At 36.0% G+C, this 26,125-nt stretch overlaps 3 protein-coding genes across 6 annotated transcripts; 1 reads left to right on the forward strand and 2 right to left on the reverse strand.

Annotated features, from left to right (window-relative positions):
- The first annotated feature begins 776 nt into the window (after positions 1-776).
- LOC117924050 lies at positions 777-6,599 on the forward strand. Its single transcript, XM_034842601.1, has 7 exons — positions 777-1,098; positions 1,179-1,402; positions 2,717-3,595; positions 4,323-4,513; positions 4,638-4,844; positions 5,249-5,309; positions 5,761-6,599. The coding sequence occupies exons 1-7, from the start codon at positions 1,041-1,043 to the stop codon at positions 6,358-6,360; spliced, it is 2,220 nt and encodes a 739-aa protein (XP_034698492.1). The 5' UTR covers positions 777-1,040; the 3' UTR covers positions 6,361-6,599.
- Positions 6,600-7,228: 629 nt separating this feature from the next.
- On the reverse strand, positions 7,229-9,136 carry LOC117924052 (peroxidase 42). The gene is made up of 4 exons (XM_034842604.1): positions 8,817-9,136; positions 8,513-8,701; positions 8,075-8,240; positions 7,229-7,948 (listed from the first exon to the last, which is right to left on the reverse strand). Exons 1-4 carry the CDS (start codon positions 9,054-9,056, stop codon positions 7,539-7,541), a joined length of 1,005 nt encoding a protein of 334 aa, XP_034698495.1. The 5' UTR covers positions 9,057-9,136; the 3' UTR covers positions 7,229-7,538.
- Positions 9,137-17,366: 8,230 nt separating this feature from the next.
- Positions 17,367-25,533, reverse strand: LOC117923703 (tRNA wybutosine-synthesizing protein 2/3/4). Of its 4 annotated transcripts, XM_034842120.1 has the most exons (9): positions 24,762-25,530; positions 23,125-23,524; positions 21,582-22,778; positions 21,259-21,388; positions 20,045-20,280; positions 19,472-19,607; positions 18,801-18,877; positions 17,951-18,057; positions 17,367-17,855 (listed from the first exon to the last, which is right to left on the reverse strand). In XM_034842120.1, exons 1-9 carry the CDS (start codon positions 25,489-25,491, stop codon positions 17,749-17,751), a joined length of 3,120 nt encoding a protein of 1,039 aa, XP_034698011.1. In that variant the 5' UTR covers positions 25,492-25,530; the 3' UTR covers positions 17,367-17,748. The 4 variants fall into 4 exon arrangements, with proteins under 4 accessions (XP_034698011.1, XP_034698012.1, XP_034698013.1 ...); XM_034842121.1 differs by lacking the exons at positions 17,367-17,855; positions 17,951-18,057; positions 18,801-18,877 and adding an exon at positions 19,699-19,807 and having other exon boundaries at positions 19,482-19,607; positions 24,762-25,533; XM_034842122.1 differs by lacking the exons at positions 17,367-17,855; positions 17,951-18,057; positions 18,801-18,877 and adding an exon at positions 19,699-19,811 and having other exon boundaries at positions 19,516-19,607; positions 24,762-25,533.
- Positions 25,534-26,125: the final 592 nt, after the last annotated feature.

The raw sequence follows: 26,125 nt of genomic DNA on the forward strand, positions 1-26,125 counted from the left end.
AAATATGATGTGATTATTCCACAATTGAGGACACCAGCCCCTACTCTCATGAATTAGAGTGTGTTAGGTGAAGAGGGCTGAGCTTGAATTCTGCAGAAGGATATATTTTTTAACACCCATAACATGTAAATTTTAACATGATCAATGCATAGGATACCCCTAATTCTGTGATGGTGCCAACTGCCCACCATACCACCTCTCATATAACTAGACAATACTGCGTCAAAAAGAAAAATTGATAATTGATTGAAGATTTGTCAGTAATATACTTTATAAGCATGTTTTAAAATTTTTTGAAGTGAAAAAAAAAAGGAAGAAGATTATAATCAAGTCTTTGTTATCTGAAAAAAGTTCTATGATCATGTCTGTAATTTATCAAAGTGAAAGTGCACCATCAACTACATCAAAAGTCAAATCAAATATGCCCCAGTTAATAAATTTGAGCAGACAATAATTAGAGATAAACCCTTCAAATTGAAGTGAAAGTATATAAAATGAAGCTGAAATGGAGTCCAAGAATTCCCAATAAATAGATGGATGGGATTTGGTGAAAGTGAAACTATATACATGTGTATAATTGGGAGAGAGACAGAGAGATGCACGTGGGATTGCATGCTCATACCTCTTTTTTCCTTCTATCAAAACTGAAATAGAAATAATCAAACCAAAAGGACTCTCCACATTCCGATCACTGCTGTCTCTCTCTCTCTCTCTCTCTCTCTGTGTCTATGGGTATAGGATATCTAGGGTCGTGTTCTTCTTCATTTTCATCTTCTTCTTCTTCTTCTTCTTCTTCTTCTTATCTAATGGGGTTTTTCATTTTTCTTTGTTGCTTCTTCTCTGAGTTGCACCCAAACTAGTTCAAACTGGGCTTCCTCCGTTCATGGTTTTTGATGACTTCTGTGTATTTTTTTTTTACTGACGCTGCTAATAGTCAGTGTACTTCATCTATACATTGATGCCACTGATCAACTCATCCACTTCCACCTCTGAAAACCACCTTTCTGTAATGGGTTTTGCCGCACAACTCTTGCACTGGGATGCCCATCTTGGATTTCTGCTTCATGGGTGTTAGGTTTCTCCTCAAGATTTTCATCTGTGAGGCATTTTTTTTGAGGTTTTGGTTAGTGGGTGTCTGCCATTTTTTTATGTTGATTTTTTGGGGTTCCAAGTTACAGATTTTGAAGTGGGCTCTGGGTGTTCTCCAATGGTGGAGCTTCAGTCTTGTGCTACCCTGGTCAATGCTTCTGCCTTATGTGCCATAGAGCAAGAAGTGCAAGGAGATGGTGTCAATGCTATTGCAGAGATTTCAGCAGAGTTGCAAAGGGAAAGGCAGAAGAATGCGGAGCTCATGGAGAGAATATCAATGCTTGAGGCTCAAATACAGGAGAGAGATGGACATGTAAGATTGCCCAGCTTTTATTTGTATTTTTGCCTAGATTCTTGGTTTGCCTTTTCCTTTTATCATTACTGCTTCATTAGTGTTTCTGATTCCATCAATAGTGCGTCAGTTAATACTTCAATAGCATTAAATGTCTTGTTAGAGTAAGTTCGTACTGATCATGATTTTATAGGGAGCTCCTTTTTCCTCGAGGTTGATTCAATTTGTGTATCTCATTATCTGGTGATTATGGAATCATCACTTTGATTTCAGGATTATGTCATGTTCGGGAATCATTCTCATGTAAGTGATGACCTTGCTAACTTATTGAAATATCGCAGGAGGGTGTAAGCTAACCAGGGAGTTTCCTTAGAAGAAAGATGTTATAAATTAGTTTTAAGTTTAGAAAAATCAAGTGAAATGATCTCTTGAAGATTTTAATTTTTCTGACTTCCTCTGATTTTCACATCCGTCTCTCACTTGATATATATGACCAATGTCTTTGATCAATGGTTGGATATTCTTTCCCAGATGGACTAAATGAGGGGATGGGATATAGATGAGATTCTGACGTATGATGAACAGATATTTGGATTGAGATGATCAGAACAAACTACAGTTAAGAAGAATAGACCAGAGTGAGAGGGTGTCCACCATCATCCGTATATAAGGATAGAAGCATATTGCAATTTGGATAGAAAATCAAAACCAAAGTCTTGTATGGTATGCCCATACTTGATTAAGTTGAAAATCCATTCATGTAGAATGGATAAAATGGAGAGTTGATATTGATCAGCAGAAACTCTGACTTGAGGAGAAATTATTACTTTTCTTTGGTCTTAGATTGCATCTGTATATGGAAGTGTATGTTTGTACATTTGGTCTAATTTCAGAGTGTTTTTTTCCCTGAGAGCTTAATGAACATAAGTTTCTGTAAACTTTCCTCAGTTTAATGATGGCTTGTTAGCTCTTTCTTACACCAAGTACGGATGTTTTCTCTCATCTTCGATTGCATCTGCTTGTTGAAGTGTAACACAGTTCATAATATATGAATATAATCTATACTGCTTCAATCACAGGCTAAGGGACCTGTGGATTTTTTTCTCTTCTCCCTCAAAAGGCCAATTCAGCACATTGCATTTCAATCTTCAGTGGGATATCATGTTGTTTATACACTAATTATATATCAAGATCTATAATTTACTAAATGGTACCTATTCCATCCACTGATACCTCATAACTTTATAGTAATTGATTGCATGTGTCTACCCTTCTTTTTCTTAGCATTTCCCACAAATCCTGTTATTAAATACCGTTTCTTTCATTCTCACTCAGGGTAATTTTTCCAATGCGATGGAAAGAAGCTTCAAGAAGTTCAAGAGGCAAAGGATAGAACCAGGTAGTGATACTACTGACGAGGGAAAAATCATCAAAAGTATTGAAATGGCCTATCAGATGAACCATGACACTGAATGCATGCCCTTAAAAGATACAAATCCAGAAGATCGTGTAGTCAACTGGATGAGCATGGATGAGACCCAGTTTCTGAATTTTGAAAAATCCAAAGATGGCGACTCTGCTGCTGATTGTGATGATACAGATGATAGTGAGGATGAAGATGATTACTATGAAGAGGATGATATTGACATTGACCATAAGTATGGGGAATATGACAACACTTCTAAAGCATCTAATCAACCGAAAAAACATCTTCATGAAAGAGGTATTGATGAAGGCATACGCATATCATGCTTGGGAAGTTCCTATGGCAGTCAAGGGGAACTAACATTTGGAGGTGCAAGCCAAGAAACAAATGAAGATAGAAAGAAAGGTTATTTACTACCTGACAACAAACACATCAGCAACAGAAGGGAGCAGAGAAAAAGTGATAGGAAAGAAACCAAAAAAGTTGGAGGATGCAACACATCATCAAAAGCTTTTACATTTGAGCAGGAGGTTTTCCATAAAGTATCTGGAAGCATACCATTGCATAAAAAAACCCCAAAGTTGGCTTTCTGTCCAAAAGAGGTCAAGAGGATAATCGAGTCAGAAGCCCTTATGTTGAAAAATGCTCAGTCCCACACCATAAGAAAAATTATAGTTTTTGCATCTCTTGGTATAAGACATGGGTGTGAAGATATGTATGAATTAGACTTCAACCATTTCATCATTCTAAGGAAGGGAGAGCCGTATGTTTCTCCAAAGAATCCAGGGGTAAGCAAAATGTTGTAATACATGGTACCGACATGATGCTAGAACTACATAGTCATTACTGTGACGATTCATTCACTTTGTTTTCTAGCATCATCATATGCATTCTTCTTTTCATCTTCATTGTTATTGCTCCCATCACCAGTCGCCATTTATTTAAGAAATGTAATGTGAAGCATACATTATTTTGTGCTCAGTATTCTAGATCAAACACTTCAATATGTGTATGTTCAACAAGCATCATCAAAAAATCAAGTCTCATCACATAATTTTGGCTTGTTGTTTGCCCTATAGACCAACTTTGTAAATGTTTCTGGCACAAGGATATGTTTCCCCTAATCTAAGATGCTTCACTTATTTTATGTTCTTTGGTTTCATGTTGTCTTATTTCAGGATACACTGTGCTTCCCCCTTGTCATCTTTATTTCTAGTTATCAAGAGAATTGGCCTACGCTTCTAGTGTCATATTTATCATTGGTTAATCTTGTTAGATGAATGATAGAACGACATCATTTACACAACATCCCATGGAACTTTAGATTGCAAATAAATTGCCAATAACATCACAAACTTGTGTTAAGGTACCACGTGAAACATAACAAACTGATTCTATTATCATTAGGCATCACATCCCTAACTGTCTGTATTTTACTGTCTGCTTCTAGTTTAACTTTGGCTCTTATTATACTTTCTCCTTCTCAAGAAAGGAATTGAATTCATTTATTATCAGGAGCATGTCTTGTATGATAATCCTGGTGTAAGGAGGAAGGTCTTCTATCCAAATCAACAGAACCCAATATTATGTCCTGTTAAAATACTTGAAGAGGAGAAGGCGATGCGTCCATCTGATGCTAGCTGCCCATCCTGCATGTTTCTGTGCATCAAGTATGGTGGAAGGACAAGAAACCTTCCTCAAAATGAGTAAGCTCTGTTCCAATACTTGATTTGCAAGCTTGTTTTTACACACACACACAACTGTTTTCCATTATTTCATGTTGGAAATGTGCAGCCTAATCTAAAACTTCCGTGGGCTGAATTACTCCAGGTATGTCAGGCAGAGGATGGGAAGAAACAAGCTGAAGTCATTTGGGCCAGTTATGTGTCAAATGGCGATGCTTGTTCACATTCGCAGTGGAAGCTTCTTCTTCAAGGCCTTGGGTATCACACTTCTTTTCATGGCTGGTTTTCCAGATGACTTGGTTCAAAGGGAAACCAAATACCGGAACTTGGACCTGCTTCAAAAATATTACAGGTATACATACTGCATAATATGTAGGACATGGACACTAGAATCAGAACACGATAAGTGTTTTTCTGAGCCCAGTAGTTGAGATAATTCACTGGCAGAAATTGTTAATAGTATTCTGATATTGTATTTGCATACTTTTAAATATACTGATGGGCTTTAATTGTAAAATATGCATCATACACAAGCATCGCCATGTACACTTACTGCCATAGTAATGCGTTTTCATAAGAACATAGCAATACATTTACAGCCATCAATCATATTCTCTGATCAAAGGGGTTGATAATAAGAAATAAGTTGATTTTCTAAAAGTAAAAAAGGTGTAAATTATGATTTAGTGTTAAGAAGGTGTAAATTTTAGCCTAAGCTTTGGTGGTTTTCTCATTGTCTCAGCCTCTTAATTGCAGGACAGATGAGGACGCAGAAGGAGAGGAGTTATTTCTTTCACATCCAGTGACTTGTGATACTGTAAGATCACAACTCCCATTCACATACAACTTTTCTTTATCTGCTACTGTTAACTTGATCTACCATTCTTTGGAGTTGATAAAGAAAGTCCTTTGGGGCATATTGAAGACTTAAACAACTCAGTAGCACCTTGTTAATTAGCTCAGAAAAAATTCAATTAGTACAACCTGGGATTGGATACTTATTGGTTCTAAATTTCATTTGGAGATTGGTTCTCAAATTCAATATGTTGGCTTCTCTGTTTTAAGGTGTTGGTTGAGTGGTTTAAGTCATTTCCAAGAAGATACAATGAGGCCTAGCGTAGAGATTTAGTAAGATAATGTCAGTTTGCTTCCATTATTAACAACATCCTCTTATCTGTGCAATGATCTAGTCTTCAAAACAAATAATTTTGGTATCTGTTTAGATATAGTTTCTCAATTTGTGACTTGTGTTCTTGCACTCTCAACAGGTGAGTCCTGATTCTCAGCAGTCAACTGGTAAGGTGATTCCAGCAAAATCAAAGGGCAAGAAACAAACAAATTCAACTAGTAAGCCCCACAGTTTGCAGAAGCCCTCAATTCTGCAACCTGCTCCTTCAACCTCAGCACCAGTGACACAATTTGGGCTAATGGGGTATACCTCTATTCATACTCAGGCAATTGCATCATTCCAGTCTATGACATCCCACGCTCCTGCAGATGCCCTGCAGATATCAAATCCCGTGGTTTCCAGTTCCGGTCCTGATGTCTCATTCCATAATCAAACACCGTATCCAATGTTTCCACCACAGCCAGCAAATGCTTTCATGCCTATGATGTACTGGCCTCCCCCTAATACCTTCCCTCCTTGCCCTTACCCAACTTCATATGGCTATCAATCGTTTCCTTCTACTGGGAACTACATGTCCGTTCATCCACAGCCTTATTACAGCCAACCCTCCTGCAATCCTTTCATCCCAAAAATGGTTGAAGACACTAGGAAGAATGATGTGGCCTCAGAGGAAGCAGATAGTGACTCTGATAGCAGTTCAAGTACTGAACCAAAACAGACCTTAGCAAGCTGCAAGTAATGAACTGCCTGCTGTATAGAGATTCCATGCAAGCAGATGGTGAGAGACTATGCATTTGGGCCTCTTTTAACATATTGGGTGTGTGAGTCATCAGCCTTCATCTATGAACTTCTGCACATCAGTTCATAGTGGAGATATGGTCCTCCAAGCTTTTGAGTAGTTTTTTCATTGCTTCTGTAGAGCATATTTACATGAAAACACTCTCATCTTGTGAAATATTAAATGATCATGTTCTTTTATCCATTGTTTACTAAATCAATAAATAAAATAAAATAAAAACAGTCTTGGGCATATAAGATCATGCTTCAACTGATCAAAAGTTTGGTCCCTATGGCCACAAAATCAGGCTCACGGATTGAAATTCTGCAACAATTCTGTTTCTGCCATCCTACACTCAGGCAGTGTCCATCTACCACTACCATTCAAGCAATGATGCTCAAGCAATATCTTCCCATCATTTCCATCCAAGCCGCCCACCTCTGCTCTACACTCCATCTGTTCCTCTATACTATTATGAATTCTATCTCTGGTCCACATCTCTGTCCTACAGTCCATCTCTTTGCCTACTATATCGTCCACAAAGGGAAGTGCCACCATATCTCTCACTTTCTGGCCCACACGTCTATTCTACACTTCATTAGATGTTACCTTCTTACCTACCAAAACATATATATTAGTGGCATATATGCATTGGAGCCTTAATAGCTTGCACAGGGGAATCTTATCCTTTCTATTTTTTTGTATTAGGGATTCTGCTGTTTCTGTGGGATCATTTGATATAATATATATATATATATATATATATATATGTCATTATTCTTTTTGGCGCCTTCAGCACCATGTCATGGAAGAGGTAGAGGGGATAATATGCATGAATCATCAAAGACTATTACCATAACGCCATTGTAACCCATGCATCATACACCATCACCACCATCCTCATACATACATGCATCCCAACCTTCACCATACCCAGTAACTAAATACCAACCTCACAAAAAGAAAAAAAGGAGAAAGCTAGATAAAAAGTAAAAACAGTGCATTTAACCAACATGGTCACTACCATCTTCATACCTCTCACAAGAACTAGCCACCACCCAGCAAAAGCAAACCCAACCCCATATCCATAAAAGACCATATTATTTTGTTGTCCCCACTCTTGGCTTGCAGCAAAGCTTCTAGTGGTGCTTGTTAGCAACACTGCACTGCTTTCTGATCTCACCCTTTGTGCCAGTGAGAGGATTGTTCTCAGAGAGAATGGTGATGGCTCTTGCAAACTCCTTAAAGAAGTAGTCTTGGCTCTTGGCCATTTTCTTCACATAGGGCTTTGTCCTCTTGTCTGTGGCTAGCTGGTGGTCCACTATCAACAAGCCCTTGTTGTCCAATATGTTCCTGTAGTAGTTGTTGTCCAGCTTCATGGGTGTGCCACGGTCATTCCTCACATACTGCACAGCCTTTGGGTCTGGGATGGCATCAGGGCACTTGTGGAGCATGTGCTCAACATGATCTGTGTTCAGCACAGGGTCCACCTCTGGGTACAAACGGTGAACCAACTTCACACAGTGGGTTCTACCAACACTGTGAGCTCCTGTCAGACCAAACCACACAAACATAAGCCACCTCAATAAACTCAACTGAATATACAAGTCTATGATATGGACAAAGTTAACAATGGTGACAAGCATACATCATCCATGTATGTCATCATGCATACCTAGAAGGGCAACCAGTCCAGGGGTGTCAATGCCAATGGCTGCAAACCTATCAAGGACAACAGACATGCTCTCATTGTGATCTGGGAGGTATTCCTCAAGGATCTCTGCTCTGCTCTTCCTACCATCTCTTCTTCCAGTTTTAAGAGGGATGTGAGGGCCTCCTAGCTGAAAAAGAGCAAGTTCCATAACACATTTAGAAAGAGCTCACACATCCACACATCAAAAATCACTTTCTGACACGGGAGTTGAATTCTCTTCAACTACCCCTTCATGTCCATCAGCTTGAAAGGGAAAGTAAATTAATGAAGTACAATTAGGGTTGATCCTGTATAATTGAGGAAGAGGCCATACCCATGTTCAGATCTATGGTGAAGAACCCCAAAATAGTAAAAAACAGTAGATCAACAAAAACCCCATAAGAGATAAGAGACTAGTACCGAGACAATGCCATCCCTAGCAGACAACACAAGGATATCAGCACAGGAAACAACTCCAGGGCACTCCCTCTCCACAGCCTCTTTGATGGTGTCAAGGTATCTGAAGTTCCTGAGCCCAAAGCTCCTGTCTGTCTCCTTCTCAGACAAGGACCTCCTTGTTGAGTCCAGCAGAAGAGAAGCATCACATGACTATACCACCACCACCCACATAGCAAAAACCCACCAGAATAAGCATATATATCTTCAAAGGAAAAAAAACAAAAAGTAAAGAACCAGATGGGCTTTCATTTCACATTATGCATACCTGAACAGCACAGTCATGGAAGATGTTTCTGAGCCATGAGAATGCAGTGTTCTTGTGGCGCTTATACAGAAGCCTGACCTGCTCTCTGATAACATCTTCAGCCTGAGGACATGTATCCTTGTAGAAGTTCATAACCAGACCTGGGTCTTCTTCCTCATTATCTGCAGAAGCAGACCTGAGACAGATCCCTGAGAAAGATAACAAAGCAAAGAAGAAGAAGACAACAGCCCCGGAACTCATCTCTCTCTCCCTTCACTCCGCACTAACCACTCACCCTTTGCTTTGCTCCCTCTCTTGGCCGCTTCTTAAATAAGGCTAAAGAGAGATGGATTTGGCAATAAAATAAGGCGATACACTCCACTTGAAAATGGAGTTACGTTATGATTCTGATGCTTCTACTTTTTCTATCTCTTGGCGGTCTCTTCGGCCTTGCATTTACTGCTAAGCTGACAGATTTTAATTACATAATCCTGAACGCAGTTGAGATATATGGAAACTTGATTATCTGTAGTTGGGTAGGATTCTAGATTGAGTCAGGCCCCACATCTGCTTCATCCCGAAATTTCACCCAAAAAATCGACGGTGTACGCGCTTTTCCAAAAAAAATCGCCAAATTTGGATTTTTTTTTGGCGATTTTCTTGAAAAGCCCATTTTTTTATTTATCTGTATTTTTTAATTATTTTTTCTAATTTATCTTCTATTTTAAATTCATCTCACCCTTTTATTTTATATTATTTTTCATATTAATTTCATTAATCTTATTTTAAAAAATTACTATCACTTCACTTTAATTTTTTTTCCTATTTATCCTTCTAAATTTATTTAACCAAATATTTTTATTTTAAAATATTATAAATATAAATTTATTAAAAAATTGTTAACATATAAAAAAATTAATGAAGGTCTAATATTTTATAAATTAAAATTAATGTGATAAAATAAATTATTAATATATTTTTTAGTAATTTTAATTACTTAAATAAATTAATGTTAATAAAAAAAATTGTCACCACAAATTTGTAACAAAATTTTAGAAATTTAATTTTAAATAAAATATTTTATGTAAATCGATCTAATTTTTTATTTAAAATGTAATAAAACATATTTTAATAAATTTGGTTTTTAATTTTTAAAACAAATGAATATAATTATATTGAAGGAATTTAAGTTAATATTTTCTTAAAAAAATTGATAAACATTATCTTTGATTATATCTATATTAATTACACTATAATTTTAATTTGTGTATTCTTACTTATTTTATCATTTTTTTTTTAGTTTTTTTAAAGAGTTTCATGAATTTTTAATAATTTTATTCACATATATTTTTGTCAAAATATCTATTAATATTTTACTGATATATCCGTAAAATCCAACTATTGATATATCTATAAAATCTAAGTATGCTCAACAAATGTCACATTGAGTAGGACTAGACTCCTATGGCCCAAAAGAAGAAATTCCTAATAAGACTCCTAGGATAGGAATTAGAGGGTTGATGCACAAGGAAAAAGAGTCCCAAAGCAAGAGAACTCGAAAATGAGTAGGAGTCCTTATTTCCATTATAATTATAATTGTAGTCTTGAGGAAAAACTTAAAGTCCTGGTGGGAATGGTCGATGCTATGAGGAACAATCCTAATTGAACTAGGATATTCTAGTACATTCACACAATCAGAGGAACATTGCTTTATCGATATTTTTTTATTACATTCACATAATCAGAGGGACATTGTTTTATTGATATTTTTTATTACATGAAGGAAGAGACAGAGACTCCTAACTCCTACGATATAAAGCAAAGTCTTGATGCACAAGGAGATAGAATTCCAAAGCAAAAAGATAGAGTCCCAAAGTAAGAGAACTCAAGAGAATTCAAGTAGAGTCTTTATTTCCATTGTAATTATAATTGAAATTGATATTTTTTATTACCTGAAGAAAGAGACTCCTAATGCACGAGACTTCTAGGATAGGAAGCAGAGTCTTAATGCACAAGGAGATAGAATTCCAAAGCAAGAAGATAGAGTCCCAAAGTAAGAGAACTCAAAAGAATTCAAGTAGGAGTCTTTATTTCTATTGTAATTATAATTTAAATCGATGTTTTTTATTACATGAAGGAAGAGACTCCTAATGCACGAGACTTCTAGGATAGGAAACAGAGTCTTGATGCATAAGGATAGAATTCCAAAGCAAGAAGATAGAGTCCCAATGTCACGCCCCAAGACCCACTACAAGGGCGTGACGGTCATTTCACACCTCAAACCCGAAGGCTTAAAGTATAATCCGACCCAAACAATCATATTGTAACTGGATGTTACCAATTACCAAAATACCTGTTCAGAGTAGCAGAACAAAATCTAAAATCCTCAAATTCAATTTCCAAATAACTTCCAAATATCAAATGATCCAAATGAACATAACTAACAGTTAAAACAAAATCCAACATAAAATCCTAAGTCAAATTCGAATGATGACTATTCCTCAGCCTAGCCATCACTCCTCACCCGAACTAAGAGTACCTGAAAAAAATTTCAACAATTGGGAATGAGCTCACAGCCCAATAAGGAATATTAATGCAGTTCATGGATCAAATATTTTCATTTCAAATAGGAGAATATCATTTTTTTTTTCATCAAATATCAGAGTTTCAAAAATACCAATATACTCAAAATTCAACCAACCAATTTCATATCAAATTCAAACACTTTCACATAAGATTCAATCAAATCCATTCAATTTTTCATTATTCTGGTTATCAAATATCAAATGCCCAGTTAGGTGGGACTTTTCAAATGGGTGGCTAGCCTCAAATTGTTCCTGGTGGAAGGAACCAAACACTACTAGTACTAGTAACCTCTAACCAAACCCCTAGAGGCTGGGGTCCAAATCAATTACATTCCCACCATGAAATGTAAAGGTCAACTATTATATCCCGTTGACAGGGCCGAATAGTCAACTATTATATCCCGTTGACAAGGGCCAAATAAACCAGAGTGATGTTTTTGTTCAAGTATTCAAATTTACACAACATAATATCTCCATATTTTGTGTCATAAATAAAACAAAATATTCCAACATAATATTTAGTGCAAAACAGTTTGATCCATGCATGGTAACAAAATATCATTTTCTTTTTCACAATTTAAAATAACATATAAAATAATTTAATTTTATAAATATTGCATTAACTTCCCTTACCTCAAAATATGCAAAGACCTTGAAGGAAAAATAACCCTGAAAAGTCTACTCCTCACCTAACACAATAAAAAGACCACTATTACTATTTAACTCAAAATATAAATCTGATAATCCTAAAAATTTCTAAATGTTAAGATTAATATTTTTGATTAACAAGGTAATAATTTAATTACTCTATTCCTTATTTAATTAAAATTAATAAATTCTCAATTTGTTTCTTAATAACACATTACTAATTTAATTAAATTACAATTTTATTTCATTATAAAATTCTATATATAAAATATATATATATATTTTGCTAAATCTCTCATTCTATTTATTACGAAAAGACCACTATTACTATTATCTTATTTATTAATCTAAAACTAAATATTATTATTACTTTTTTTTTTTTTTTTATTATCCAATTGAATAGTTACCCAACCATTACTCATCTCGGGTACACACCAAAAAGCAAGTTTTTTTTTTTTTTTTTTTTTTGCCTAATGATGATTCATTATATATATATAAAAGCCTCCATGGCACTGCCGCACCCCACCTGTGTTTCCTTTTCATTGCCATCATAATCTATTATATATATAAATATATATATAAGGGCTTCCTGGCACACGCACCTTTTGTTTTTTTTTTTTTTTTTTTTTCTTTTGTTTTGTTCCATGCTTCCAGTAGCACAGTACACGTATGCCATTTTTTTTTTTTTAAATTAACCCTAACCTAAAATCGAAACCTTCCAAGAATTTTTTTTTTTTTTTTTCCATCTAATAAAATTTAAGATCTCCCAAAATCAAAATCTTAAATTTTCACTATTTGATATTAAAACGAATTTAAAAAAAAATAATCTAACTCTAATCTAGATTTGGGGTTTTCCAAAATAATATATCTAATGTGCTTGAAATTAACTAATAAATCTAAAATAATAATCTAGGGGTTAGAAACTTACCTATAGAGATCTGTTCTTCAACCCTGAAATCCGACTCCAACCTACGTTCTCTGGAATTCTGCGAACAGGAACTCTATTCAGAAAAGAACGGAAAGAATAAAATTTCTAATTTATACCTAGGGTATTTATTCGTAAAATTACCCTTTTACCCCTCTTCCTTTTTATTAAATTAATTAATTAACTAAATTAATTATTATTAGTAATTTCCTAAATTACCCTTAAAAGAAAATGTTGGGCGTTACACCCAAAGCAAAAGAACTCAAGAGAATTCAAATAGGAGTCTTTATTTCCATTGTAATTATAATTGAAATCAATATTTTTTTATTACCTGAAGGAAGAGACTCCTAATGCACGAGACTCCTAAAATGGGAAGGACTCCTAATGCACGAGACTTCTAGGATAGGAAGCAGAGTCTTGATGCACAAAGAGATAGAATTTCAAAACAAGAAGATAGAGTCTCAAAGCAAGAGAACTCAAGAGAATTCAAGTAGGAGTCTTTATTTTCATTGTAATTATAATTGTAGTACTCAGATTCCTAGGGGAATGGTTGATGTCATGGCCTATGAAAAACCGTCCTAGCTGAACTAGGATGAGGAGTTCTAGTCTAACAAGGAGTGGGTGATAGCCACTGGGATGGAAGAACCTCCTTAAATACTAGTACATTCACACAAAGAGGACTAGACACAAAAAAATTTGGTGCTAGATTTTGTGTGTGACAATTGGTTCATGTTTACTAATATTTCAAACCTCGATCCTAGGGTCTTATGTTTGCCTATTAGATCTCTCCTTATCTACATCTTCTTCATTAGTTTACTCAAGAAAAATTAATGGTATAATCATGTATTAGAAATCTTTAGAGCTTGTTTGGTTCTTGGAATGAAGTAATGGGAAATGGGTCATCCATTTTTGGTATAGAAAAATTGAAATCAAATTTTCTCTTTATAGTATTTAACAACTAGATTACTCAATTTTAATTTTAATTTTAGAGGGGGTGATTTTGGGAAGCACTTTTAATTTAAAAAGTGTTTTTAAAATAAATAAATAAATAAATGTTGGGAAAATCTTTTAAAAAATACTTTTGAAATTCTAAAAAATCATTTGTAAAATTAAAAAATCAATGTTTTTTAGAGAAACACTTGATGTGTGATTCTCCAAAAAATACTTTCAAAGGAAAATAATTAGCATCACTCAATTTTAAAAATTTATTAAATATCTAATTAATTTATCTTTGTATCCATTAATTGAAATTAAGTTATTTAATTATGAAAAATCAACTTTAATTAATTTATGTTTTAAAAAATAATTTATATTAATTTTTAGAAGATTTGGATATTATTCTCTCATGTGAGTTTAATAATTTTCAATTTTATTTATATTAAATAAGAAAAACAATTTAAAATATCAATTTTGATATTTTTAAAATACAATTCTTAACCATAAAATTCAATATTATTACAACTCTACTCTTTCTGTTATTAAACACAAAATATTCCACGATATCCACACATATTAAAATATTTATATTTTAAATCAAATTATAAAAAGTTTAATAAAATTTTGTAAATCAAGACATAAATATATCATCAAGGAAAACAATTTTATCATACTTGGTTTTATTATTAAAAATATAAAACAAAATTAAATATAATTAAAATTAATAAAAAAAAATCATATATTTTTAAATTATTTAAATTAAATGAATTTAAAATAGGATACAAATATAATTTATTGATTTTAAATCTATTTTTATTTTTATTCATTTTTTTCTTTTAATTTACCTAAAATTCCTATAAAAATTCTCTTTAAAGAACTATTTTAGCAAATATTTTATATAATCCAATTTTATTTCTTTTTCCATTTTTTTATTCTTATTTTCTTTCCTAGACAATTTGAGATTCCTTTTTTCTTTTTTAAACTTTTTATTGTACACCCATGTTTCATCCCTGCGTCTTACATCATTCCCCATTCTCCATTCCACAGGGTCTTCAATTTGAAATGGATAAATAAATAAATAAATAAATAATATATAAAATCCCCAAGGATACAAGCCAAAAGTGGATAAATGGGTGATGACCCACCACCACTAAAAACAATGAATAAAATTATTGATATGATAATGGCCTCTTTTGTCAAACATAACATGGGTGGGGCCATTAATACACCATATTATATACTATACTATTCTTACCCATTTATTACATTTTGGAGTACCCATGCCTAGATTTCAACATCATCCTTATATTTCACCCATTGTATATATATATATATCATAGTTTTATATCATCAAGTTTAACAATTTAATTTCTTCTTTTGTGTGTGTAGTGAGATGGGTGTCTTTTGTTTGGGGCTAAGGCTAAAAGGCAACACTACAACCCATAGGAAAAGACAAAAATAGATTCCATGAGAGCTGGTCATGGTAAAATTTCATATAGCAATGATTTCATGAGAAAACCCAATTGCATTTTTCAACATCTCCCACTTCTCTGCATTGAATTTCAAAATTAGGGAGAAAAAAAAAATTCTAGGAAAAATTATGAAAATTTTGAATTTTTATGAATTTTTTTATTTTCAGTCTTTTATCATAAAAATATCGATCCTATTTGTACAAAGAAACAAGTAAATTTTAGTAGAAAATAGAATTAGATGACCTTTTGAGATTCAAAACTACAATAGTTATTAAGTTAAAACAAATTACATATTGGGAAAAATATAAAGAGGGTGGCATCCAAAGATTGAGAGCTTGGGGTAGCATATAATGTCAAAAAAATAAGAAAAGTGAAAGGCATGCTGCCTTTCACTTTCAAGAGGGGTGGTCCATTAGATTGATAAAGCTCTTAAATCCAAAAGAATGGATTAATCAAATTTGAATAAGTGATTGAAGAAGAAGAAGAAAAAGAAAAAGAAAAAGCTAAGATGGAAAGGGATTCTCAATAGTCAATAGTAATAGTGCCTAGAAAACACCACCCATTGACCTTCTCCTTGATGGACACTTGCCCTTGCTAAGGACATTTTGCCAACCCAAGTGGAATGGTCATTCTACAGTGGGATGTCCTCAAATTGGAGGGTGTCTAGCCCTCATTATGGTCCACCAAAATGTACATTCGTACTATCTATTTATTTATTTTTGGTGGGTGGATGAGAGGTGCACATCTTGTGAAAAGTATAAATTTTGGAAAGGAAGGACATGATGAAATGGAAGTGACATGTCCATATACAATGATTTGATATTAAAAAATGACAAAGTTTGGACCCAATTTGGCTTTTAGTTTAAGCCTTAAGGTAGAGGGCACTCATTTTGGGCTGCAAAGGAGAGCTTGTAGGCTCAAGCCTCCTCATTTTCTCCATAGTACCCTTTTTAGTATTGGAAAATATCAAATTCCTTAAGCCATCAATTTGACCGAAAGGGTAAGCACCACTTTGGGTAAAAACCCTAATACCATACTTTAGAAGGAGGCTTTGACTCAATAAATATATTGCTAAGCTACCAATTTGATCAATATACTAAAAGTCTAAAACAGTCTATGAATCATGCCTTGATCCACAAACTCAAACGGACAAACGTTATTAACAGTGAGCCAAATTTAACATGGATAAAAACCTAATATAATGTAATTTCAAATTCAGTAATTCCTACTTTTTCTCATGACCCAAACAGACCCATCAACATATACACTGACCCATGAAAGGGTAGCCCTGGAAAAAGGGAGTAGCCAAGTGGGTGAAGCAAGCTAAGTGGCTGAGACACCCAGATCAGCTTGGCCACCGACACTCCTATGGACCCCAAAAGAGAGAGAGTGTGTTGAGTTATGAGAGGAGCGCCCCTCCATTCTTCCAACAATAAAAAAATCTCCATATCCATGGACTTTTATAAACTGCATTAATGGCAGGCCCTCGCTCTTCATGCCTAGAGATCCCCAAGTGTTTGATACCATCATCATCTGCGTATACATTTGGGCCATTGACTATTGACAAAACCCCACGAATCTAGGCCGTACACGTACTATAAAAATTGCCACTTGTATGGAATCCTGTAGTTTACATTGATGATGATGATTCCAACAAGATTATAATCTGTGTTGTATATCGCTTTCTTTGACCCACAATCAGTTGCTTGACAAACAATACAATGTTGGTAAAGCTGAGCTGGGTCCGAATTTGAATGCCGTGATGGCACAGGCCATGCTTCCCATGGAGTACTTAGGGGCATGTTTTAACTTAAGTAGGAAGCATTATTTGTATCAAACAATGAATTCATTTCTTTTCTACCCACTCTTTTAATAATGTTATAGTCGCAAGCAAGCCGAAGCTTTTGACTTTTCAAAAACCAGTTCTAATGACAAGTTAAGCTCATTTCAGGAGTGTACATTCAAATTACATGGAAAAGAAAACCTGTGAGAATTTTCACAAATCTTTCATCCAAAAAGTTGGGGTTTCTTGTATTTGAAGTTTGCAGTAAAGAGATAAGTCTCATAATGAGGCATGCTCCATGGGTATGATTTCAGTCCAGTGGAAGCAATACACACAGGAGAAACGGTTTTGGGAAAGGAAGTCCCAAGCATTCAATACAAAACCTCTTTAGCAAAATGGTTTTAACATTCTCATTTGACATAATAGTCACTCATAGTTCTCAGTTTTCCTCTCTCCTCACTGTGTTTAGGGACTGGGCAATTTCAATATGGGCCCGAGGATCTGTGGGAAACATTCCAATTTGCCATTGATCAAGATAGTCCCACAACCTTGCATTTCTCATGGACCAGCTGGGTTTGTTCCCTTCAACTGAATGTACTTCTGACTATCTCTGGATCTGTCTGCATCTCACGTCTGCAACAAGATGGCGGATATGGGGAGCATACCACTTGACTCTTTCCACATGTTCCACCGAAACTTCCCAATCATAACCTGACCATCAATGGTATGATATTAGACTAGTGAGATGCCACATGTTCTGAGCTTTGGATGAAGAAACTAGGAGGTATAGGTTGAAGAAATGATACCTTCAGATCTGGCAAGGTCGCATATTGATTTTGAAACGTGTTCACTCCAAGAACCCTCCTCTGAGTCTTTCACATTTCCATGCACATGTAACATCCCACCTTCAGTCCTGTATTATTAGCATTAACATAAAAATGTTGAGAGAACTGAAGTTGGGGACAGATACAAGAACAAATCCTGGATCTAAGTCAACGAACAAGAATGTAATTTACGGTTCAAGTGTGGACTAGTATGCACAAATAGAAAGGCCTCTCAGACTTGGGTGCAGTCTACATCCTTTGAAACTAAGCTTCACATAATCAACCAAGACCCAATTAGGGTCACATCACTATCAGGAAAATCATCCATTACAGCCAGATAAGGTGGGATTTGATAATAATATTTAAATCTAAATGTATTTTTGCTGGCTTCATTCATCAGGCAAGTTTTAGCTTAAAATGTTAACACTTAAGTATTTGGTGAGGCTGGATGCATGAAGACTTTGGAGCAACCAGCAAGTGAAAAACCAAGTTTCATTCAAGTTAGTAAGGGGCCATGAAGGCATTGCAGCAAATTGTTTCCGCTAAAAAGAAGCATTAGGTTCAATTTCACAATATTCATCTAAAGCTCACATCTTGAAGATTGGTGCACAATGGAGAAAAAATTATTCAAAAGTTTGAATTTATGGATAGCACAACTTAGTGCCACATAAATGGCCATTTTCAGCCAATCACACAGAAATAGTTTTAGTCTTAGCCATCAGGTTGCTACAAATGTGGAAAATTTGTGGAAGTTTAAGACATTATAAACCTTACTTCAACATAATATTTAAGAAAATAACCATCAAGAACAATCATGGATCTGAAAGAACACCTTAATGCCCTTACAGCAGTGGCCCAGCTACCCTCACTTGATGGAAGAAGACCAAGACAAACTCGATCAGCAACCCCCTGTAAGAAGATAACATCATATCTTTCTCTTGCAATTAAACCACATGCTCTCATCATGGAATGTTATTATTGCATGAGAATAGAAAGTCAGTTGACACATGATAGGAAGGTCATTTCATCTACTTTATTTAAATATATCAGCTGACTGTTTCAAATGCTGTTGCCAATCATCACAAGCAATTGGCACAAAATGAATCAACTAATTTGATAGCTTCAATCTTCTAGGTTAAGTATGAACTCTGGTGTTTATAGAATTGGTCCCCATTATAACCAGGTCATATCACATATTGCATATCTTACATAGAACCTATCCATTTTTGAGCTCTAACCCTTACCAGATGCATTGTGTACAAGAATCCCTTCCCCGTATGCTGTCACTACATACCTTAAACTAGATTATTTTATAACATAGGTGATTGGTTTCCTATCCACATCAATGAAGAGAAGATATCAGCCTACTTGAAAGAGCCTAACAGGAATTACATTGTGCCAAATCCAATTCCTAGAGCACAATAAAACTGTGGGTGCAACTTGGGATTAACATATAATAAACTAAAATTAGCAACAAAGAACAAAGCGAAGGTGGAAGCATACTTTAGGTGCTGTAAGTCGGTTATCTCCTTCAAGAATAATACATCGATCAGCCACAGAATTGGCAAGAAGATTATGTTGTAGCGCCTCAACAGCATGGGGATTCCACTCACAAGCATAGACCAGTTTTGCCTTGGCACTGGTCAAACAACAGTATCAATAAAAATCATTCCAGTAAAGGAAAGGCAAAAGTGAGCAATCGAGTAGACCATAAGAGTTAAATCACCAACCAAAGGCATTGTTACAAAAGCAGGAGGTTCAGGAATGCAACCCCATTCCTTGGGCCAGCCTTGAAGATGTGCCAGGCAACAATCCCATCCATCCAACACACATAATAACCTTCCTATATTAACATTTTTTCAGGGAAGCTTGCAATTGTTCTTCCAAAAAGAAAAAAAGAAAGATTCTTAAGATAATCAACTTTCGAAATATTACTTATTTAATTTATAAATAATGGGTCCCAATTCCACCACTATGTAATATTTGGAATTTATTCTTTCCCTATTTCCAATAACGGAAAGTAATTTGTAAACTGTGCTACTGTTCTACCAAACAAGCAGTTAGATCACAATATACCTGACGAGGAAAGGCAACACAAAGTACCCAATTCCAGCAAACAAGTCCACAATAACCTCATCTCTACAATTCAGACGTCCCATTCGAAGCTTCTCAGAAAGATTGCCCCAGGAGAACATGCACTTGGTAGCATCAAAAGAATAGAGAATTCCATTTTCACAATGATCAACCCAACCATTATCTCCCACAAGAATCTCCAAAGTACTGTCCCTTGTCCCAGATGGTGCAACTCGACCCTAGAGAATAACAGCCAATTTTATCTTGTTAACATACCAGAGAACCAGCATTACAGAAGAATCATAAGAGCAAAAACTTGTGATGAGTGAAATTCATTGGAAATATTCTACGACTTAATTTGCCAAAATAATATGGCATATGGTTCTCTAACATGTAGTTTTTTATAATAGGATACTAATCAAATATGACCTTAATTTAAGTCAATGGACAATGGGATGATCAAGAAGCATCTAAGTTAACATACTAACATGGTGATGGCAATATATGCTAATTTAGGAAACCAACAAATGGAGAAAAATCTGAATTTGCAGGCTGATTCATCAGATATCAACAATTGTTTGTGACCATCACAGATTATTACTCTCTATCTACTAGGCAGATTAATTCCAGAATAACAGCCGCATATTGCTTGTCTGCACAAAAAAAAAAAAAAAAAAATTGAGAGGCTCTTGTCTGCCTGGACAATAGGACACTAACTTTAAATGTGGCAAGGACAGTTCTTGCAGGTTTCTGCCCTCATAAATATAACTTTGTCTATGCAAGATATTCTTTCCCTCATTATCCAACACATGAATTTAAAAAGATGATTAAAACTCCATATCAAACAACTTTATAGTCAGGAGAAATAAGAATTAGCTAGCGATTTACTTGAAATAACCTCCAAGATACTGCAGACAAATTTCCCAGAGGAATAAACATCCACAACAATGCCCATTGTTGAAAGGAAATATATAAGTTGTTTTGAAATGACATCTGGGACTGCATGTGTTTAACCTAATAGAGTAGTCTAATTTGGGTTATCGTTAACTTGGTATTACAACATTCCAGCATATACTGTTATAAATAGTCCATTTCAACGTAAACCTATAGCCTCAATGTGCTATATTAAAGAAAAATGTTTGGAAAAATAATGAAGCAAAAAGAAGAGTCAGCAAGGAAAAACAAGGAGTTAGATATAATTCATAAGCATGGCTTACCTGGCGAGCAAGGCGACAAGTATTGAGTGATTTAGCAATGATAGGCCAAAGTTCATCCCCAATTGAGTCCCATATTGGATCCTTGAATGATGTCACTGGAAGCACAACAATATCCCCAAGACGTTCCCATCTGAAGTAGCCAAAAAAATGTTAACTAGGTCATATAATAGCACGTGGACACCACATCGACCAACAGAAGTTCCAAAACCATGCATAGCTCTCATCACCTAAAAAAGCTACTAACTGAAGAACGTCCAATATAAAATGAAACCCAACTTTAGGTGACAGGAAAACACAAAGGAACAAAGTTAAGAAGCACAAACCTTGTGGGCAGCTGCTCTAAAAGTTGTGAAGATAGGCCTCTGTGCTTTATCAAAGAAGCTACAGCTTCACTCATTATTTTCAAGGGAGAGCTGGGAGTTCTTCTTACTTCAACAACCTCATCTGCAAGCTTAGTAGCACCACATTCCTTAAGAAGACGCAAGGCTGTTACAAAAGAGATATCATTCAATAAAACCCCTTCCCCTGTAGATGGTTTATATAAGTGTAGCTCATTTGGCACTTCAAATGCCTCTCCTGAGTCATGGTCCATTTCATTGAAAATGGTACAGAATTTTTCAGTTACAGGGAAACAAATATGCCTTCTATCTTCCCGAGAATGAACTTTCCTCCCAAGATCTAACCAGCCAAACTTCTTCAATATGTCCTTTCCTAGCTTTGCATACTTTCTTTCAAGTTGTAGAACCCAATATACAGCAACCATCTGCTTTTCAACATCAGCTATAGATATTCCAGGTTCAAAATCCATGTCAGGACTTTCAGTTAAGGTTTGTGCAATTCCATTTTGTGCACCATGAAGATCACCATTCTTTTTTTCCTTCACCCCTTCATATTGGTGAATAGCATGTTTTTCTTCCATTTCAGAAGGCACAAGAGTATCATGTAGAGAAACCAACTGAAGCAAGTTAATTTTCATTGGCCCGCTAAATTTTGTTCCAAATGCATAACAAGATGCTCCGCCACCAATCATAATTAGATCATCACCAACAACACTGGCTGTACTCCGAACAAACAAAACCTTGAAAACAGAGTCAAGTATCACATTCCTCCACACGTGGCGCTGCAGATCAAGTAATGCCAGCTCTTGACAATGTTGTCTGACAGGACAACCCCCAATAATGCCGAGATAATTTTTGTAGATAAACATTGAGTGGGAGAACCTTGCATATGGAGTTCTTCCTGATGCCACTTCCTTTTTCCATAGACATGTTTGAACATCAAAACTGTACAGATCCCCAAGAGCTTTGCCATCATTGCACCCTCCAAACATAAATAATTTAGACCCATAGGCAACCAATGAGTGAGAATGGCGAGCACAAGGCCATTCCCCATGGACACGTATCTCATTCCACTGCAAATTGTCCGTGTCAAGGACATGCAAGGATGAAGAGATTGCATCATTGTTAAGTCCACCAAATACATATATCTTTGAACCTAGAACTGCTGCTGCATGCCGATGCCTGTGTAACATAAATAAAGTGTATTGGAATTACAAGAGAATGGACAAAATACGAAGAATTTCAGCTTCTCAAGGACTCTTAAAGGGACACTAGTCATAAAAGAATTCAGTGACAATAAAGGCAGGTGAAAAGATTAGTGGAAAGACAACATATCAAATTGCTTCCAAGTGGATCTTTGAATTCTCATTTGATATCTGCTAGTTGGGAAATGACAGAGAGGTACTCTCAAAAATCAATGCTAATAAGAAACATTGGCGAAAAAAATTGACTCCAACACACATTTGCTGAACAAAAGACCAAAATGGGTGAAACAGCAATTAAAGAATAAATGCACTACACACATCACCTGGGAGGAAAAACACAGCCAGTACATTCTAACTGTTTCCATTCATTTTTAGCTGTATCAAGGACCCATACATTGTCAAGAATGTTCTCAGGATCAGCCCTGCCTCCAATAATAAACATTAAGTCCCCTAACATTGAAGATGTGTGACCCAAGCGTGGAGATGGAGTCCCCTTGGCATTAACTGCCTTTAACGTGCCATGTAATGGGTCAAGCACAAAAGCATCATTTCTTCGTGCATGTCTTCCCATGCCTCCAAAACCTCCAAATACTATGACCTTTTTCTGGCTTGTGGTATCCAATGTACAAGCTGAGTGACCCCAAAGGAAAAGCTTCTCAACAGGTTCATCGATAATCTCCATCTGGACAATAGATAAAGAACAACCAAGAACGCCTACTGACCCTGCCAATGATGATTCAAACACTCAGACTTGCTGTCACATTAAAAGGAAAGATGTCCTGCAGTGAAACAAATATTAGTATGTAACAGTACTACTCAGCCAAACAAGTTTTACATTTTTAGAATATTATAAATATATATATATTTATATATATATATATATATATATATATATATATGATAGGCAAACATAAAAATGCATTAACAGTGCCTAACCATTTTGCAATCATATAAAATTGCCAAAGTTTCAAAGAGAATAAGGAATTTCAATATGTTTGAGGCTTGGTTTAGTAATGTTAACACTCAACACCATTAATCATACATCTTTGCAACTTACATTTATTCATGTCAGTCAACAAGTTTCAAATTATCTTTTTTACCACGTATCTGCAACAAGTGGGAAATTTTTTGTTGTCTATAAAGGGAATCACAAATATTTTTTATTTTCCATTCAAAAAAGTAGTACAAGCATAGTTAAGGGAGATTAGTGCCAGTAACATTTTCCAACAAAATTGGTTGGACCTTTTTGTCTCACTAAAGCCAAACTTAGCATTCATAACTTTAGCCACTGCACCATCTAATTCTTCATCAAGATCAACAGTTCAGAAGCTAGGTTAATTAGCTTACATTTTCTTGCTAGAACCTGCAGGCATGGATGTCAGCCAACTTTCTAACTTAAAAAGTTCTGGCTCCACATTCAGTTATACCTCTTACTCAAAGGAGAAAAGGATGTTACCACTACAATAGCGGCATAACTCTCATCAAGATGTAAAAAGTTGTACCAGGCACTGTTTTTTCTCATGCATAGGTACTATACAATCCAAATATGAGGATTTCCCCCTAAGTCTGTCCTTCATATTGTAAGCAACCAAGAATACTACATCAATGGCAGGTCCTCCCTACGTCAATAAGTTTGCTCAGCCTCTTTTGCTTTGAACTGTACACAACATTTCCTCTGCGCAGAATGAACCTTAAAGCTCTCCATGTGTACCAACACAATCACGATAATAATGACCAAGCTAGGACTATAGCCCAATATGGTGCATTCACAGTTGTGTTCAGCATCACAGGGTCGCCTTGACGGATTCATTTCACATAATAAATAGACACCTTGAGAATCACATTGTTTTAATTACTTCAAGAACGCGTAAATCAAATATATCTTAAGATTCATTTTCAACTACATGGTTCACAGTCTTATATATTCTTTATCATATAAAGCTGGTATTTTTGCAATTACCCGACTCCTTCTCTGCATTTATTCTTTCGGAGTTAGCATCCCCATCACTGCAACCATGCTCATCACCACCCATTGCTCCACCCAGACCAGCCCCTCCATTAAAAGATTCCACGAAACCTTTGCTCTGCAATGCCTGAAGGAACCCCTCAGTTCTCCGCCGATTCGTCTCCATCTTCTCGTTCGCAATCCCGACGAGGTACCGGACATACTCAGGCGACACCAAGACCCTACCCCCACCGCCCAACGGCACCTCCAGCCGTATCGAACACCGAACCGCCACCATCACCCGCTTGCTCACACTCGTAATTCCCGACTCCCTAAACCCACATGAAACCGCAGTGGAGACAAGCAGCTGCGCCGCTGCCACGTCCTTGCATTCCACGGCGACGATGAACGGCTCGAATCTGAAGACCAGATCATCGTGCTGAGATGAGCAGCCAGTTGTGGGGAATAGGAGGGCAAGGACCGAGTTGGGATCGGCCAATTCGTGGGTGATGAAGAGCCAGGAGCCGCCTCTGGCCTTTTTGTGGGCGTTGGTGGCTGCGGGCGAGGGTTGAGAAAGGATGGAGATGCGGCCGGAGCAGGAGCTGGTGGTGAAGTATGAAGGGTGGCGGTTGATGGCGTTGAGGAGCGGCACTATGTGGCGGTCTATTGTGCCTTTCGGCGACTTGTCGGGCTCCGTTGAGCCCATCGACGCCAGTGTCGCCGCTTTCCTCTTCTCAAACTCCATCCTCAGACTTACCCTCTCGGAGGGTTCTGGTTTAGGGTTTTTGAAAAAATAAAAATAAAAAAGAAGGTGCAAAATATTGGAAAAAATCAGAAAATAGTAGGAAAAAGGGTCTCCAACGGGCCGGGCCAGGCCCCAGCCCCGGGGCGGGCCACTGAGCCCGTTGACTGGTCAATGGGCCGGGCCCTTGATATATCTAAGGCCCGTTGGCCCTCAAGCTGGGCGGGCTTGCGGGCCGAGGTAAAAATTAAAACAATTTTCAGTTTCGATCCCCTTCCCTTATGGAACCATAAGGGAGCTAGCCACCAACTGAACTGGTCATCTTTTATGTAACTATTTTGCATTAGTTGTATATATATATTAGAAATGTTGTATGATTTTTGAAAAAAAATCAAAGTGAGTTAGTTGTGACCGTTGAACATGTCACTCATAATTCAATTTCAAATATATGATCGGTCTTGAAATTTAAAAAAAAAAATTTAATTAAATCATAATATTTAAATCCCTATAAATATTAAATACCCTCAATTTTTTTCTATTCTCTCAACTCTTAAACTCTCTCTCATTCCACAATATTTCCGATTATTACATTTTATCTTAAATTATTCAATATTATTGGTGGTGAAAAACAAACATC

The sequence above is a fragment of the Vitis riparia genome, chromosome 10 (assembly GCF_004353265.1).
Source record: "Vitis riparia cultivar Riparia Gloire de Montpellier isolate 1030 chromosome 10, EGFV_Vit.rip_1.0, whole genome shotgun sequence".
NCBI classification, from domain to species: Eukaryota; Viridiplantae; Streptophyta; class Magnoliopsida; order Vitales; family Vitaceae; genus Vitis; species Vitis riparia.